This window comes from Pteropus vampyrus, unplaced genomic scaffold (assembly GCF_000151845.1).
Source record: "Pteropus vampyrus isolate Shadow unplaced genomic scaffold, Pvam_2.0 Scaffold16, whole genome shotgun sequence".
Lineage (NCBI taxonomy): Eukaryota > Metazoa > Chordata > Mammalia > Chiroptera > Pteropodidae > Pteropus > Pteropus vampyrus.
In genome coordinates this window covers 10,126,132-10,128,276 of record NW_011888797.1, presented here as the reverse complement: position 1 = coordinate 10,128,276, position 2,145 = coordinate 10,126,132, and the positions used below count along the sequence as shown (strand labels likewise).

At 54.4% G+C, this 2,145-nt stretch overlaps 1 protein-coding gene across 1 annotated transcript in view; it reads right to left on the bottom strand.

The window, feature by feature from the left end:
* NCF4 (neutrophil cytosolic factor 4) overlaps window positions 1–2,145 on the bottom strand; it is an 18,453-nt gene that overhangs the window by 7,193 nt on the left and 9,115 nt on the right. The window contains exons 5-6 of the mRNA XM_011354437.2: window positions 437–608; window positions 10–25 (exon numbers count right to left, since the gene is read on the bottom strand). Of these exons, the coding sequence (XP_011352739.1) occupies window positions 10–25; window positions 437–608 (188 nt within the window). The remainder of the gene's footprint in view (window positions 1–9; window positions 26–436; window positions 609–2,145) is intronic.

The window sequence follows — 2,145 nt, the reverse complement described above, 5'->3', positions numbered from 1 at the left end:
TGACCTCACTCCATCTCATGGTAACCTGGGAGGTATGGTCGGAGAGGTGAAGGGACCTGCCTAAGGCCACACAGCCTAGCAAGTGACAGCCAGAGCACGCAGAGCCTCAAGCCGGAGCACCAAGGCCCATCTCTTAGCTCAAAATGAGACAGCAGTGGGGGAGGGATCCTCCAAATAATCCAAATTAACAACAGTTGGTGATATTATAGCCTAAAAAACATTTCCTGATACTTTATCTCGTATCACAGTTGGGGAAACAGGCTCAGAAAGAGAAAATGCCTGGCCCAGTTGGCAGAGTTAGAAGTGATGGGCCCGGGACTCTCCTCAGGTATAACCTGAGGCTGGCTACACCACCGCCCTGCAAAGCTTCTGAGGCTGTGAGGACTCAGAACCTGGCAAGGTCACTCCCCAAGCTGTACCCTGCACAGGTCCTCACCCCTCAGCAGCATGCCGCTCAGGCCCCCGGGGACATTGTGGCTGGCTCTGGACGCAGGCACTCGGAACTCGGACGCCATCCGAGAATCCCCTGGAGCTAGCAGGATGGGTGGGGCCAGGAACCCCATCCCAGAGGAACTGGGAACACAGAACTTGAGAAAGACTTGGGCGTCCTAGGGGAGGGCTGGAGGACAGCTCAGAGCTGGATCGAGCGGCACAGACACTGAGCCAGGCTGCGCCCAGCATTGAATCCCAGCTCTAAAACTCACCAGCAGAGTGACCTTGGGCCAGCGAACCTCTGGGTGTTCGCTGATAAAATGGGGATAGTATCTCCCTCGTGGAGTTGTGTAAGGATTAGATAGATAAGCGAATATGTACACAGCACCTAGAACAGCACTTGGCATCTAGCCACTGACCCATCAAAGTCAGGTATCACCGTCGTTGCTGTTGTTCTGCTGACTGCAAAGCACGGTGGGTGGAACTCAACCCTAGAGTCCCGGAGATGGGAATTCAAACCCCATTCCTCCTATCTAACTGCTTGGTGACACTGAGTGACTCTATCTCTCTGCGCCTCCTTAAGGATAATAGTATCTAATTTACAAGTTATCGAGGGAATTAAATAAGCCTATTCATTTATCCACCAAATGCATACCAAGAACCTCCCTGTTGCTAGTCAAAGTTCCAGGCTGTTAGCATTATCACGTGACCCATAGTCTTCACGAGGAGAGAGGTGAGACCAGTGGGTGAAAATTACAGGGAATCTGTCTTCTCTAATAGCTAACCGATGATGGGAGGAGTAGCCTGGGTAAGGGGAGAGTGGTAGTGAGCTCCCCGTCTCCGTAGGTGTGCAAGCACAGGATGAGGTTATCCTGGCAGAGAGTCCTGCACCTCTGGGGTTTGAGGAACCAAAATGAACACACACAGGCTAAGACGGGATCCTCCAGGCTGCTGGCTGCTGAGACCAGGTGTGGGATGGCGAGTCGCAGCCCTGCAGCCTCTTCTTCCTCCCTCCAGAGCACACTCTCCTCTTCCAGCCCTTTGAGAGAAGGGGGGCACTTCCGGCCACCCTGAAGGAGCAGCTGTCACAGAGCCCCCTTGAGGGGAGAGGCCTGCAGAGCTGAAGCCCGCAGGGCTTCCCTTCGCCCTCTTCTGGCTCAGAGCCCAGGATTCCTGCAGCCACCAAAGTGGGCAGGGCAGCCATCTATCTCCCCTCCTCCCTCTCCATCCTCCTCCTCCCTCCTCCCTCCTCTTTCACTCCACTAGGAGTCGTGATCTCTCGTGTTCTGGAAGCAGGTTCACAGCTTAAACAGCACTTTTCTGTCCTTTAGATAGATCCCAATGTCACTTCTGTGACAGAGAGCTGGAGGCAGCACCCCATTTCACAGGGAAGAAAGCCAAGGCTCAGAGAGGATGGGCAACTTGCCCCAAATCACCCAGATGGTCGACGGCAGAGCAAAGACTAAAGGGACTCCCAGGTCAGTGCTCCTCGCCGTGAAAGCGGATGGGCAGGGGAGCCCTCGTGTCTGTGAGGATGCCTCTGGGCTCTGAGGAGAGCGTCCTCCTCCAGTTTCCTGAGGCTGACATCAAGCCATGGCTTGTATGCCTCTAGTGACAGGGTGCTCACCACCTCACGAGGAACAATGTCCCTTTCTCGCATAGCTCTGTTTGGCGGAAAGACTTTCCTGACCAGACTGATTTTTCCTCCTCTGT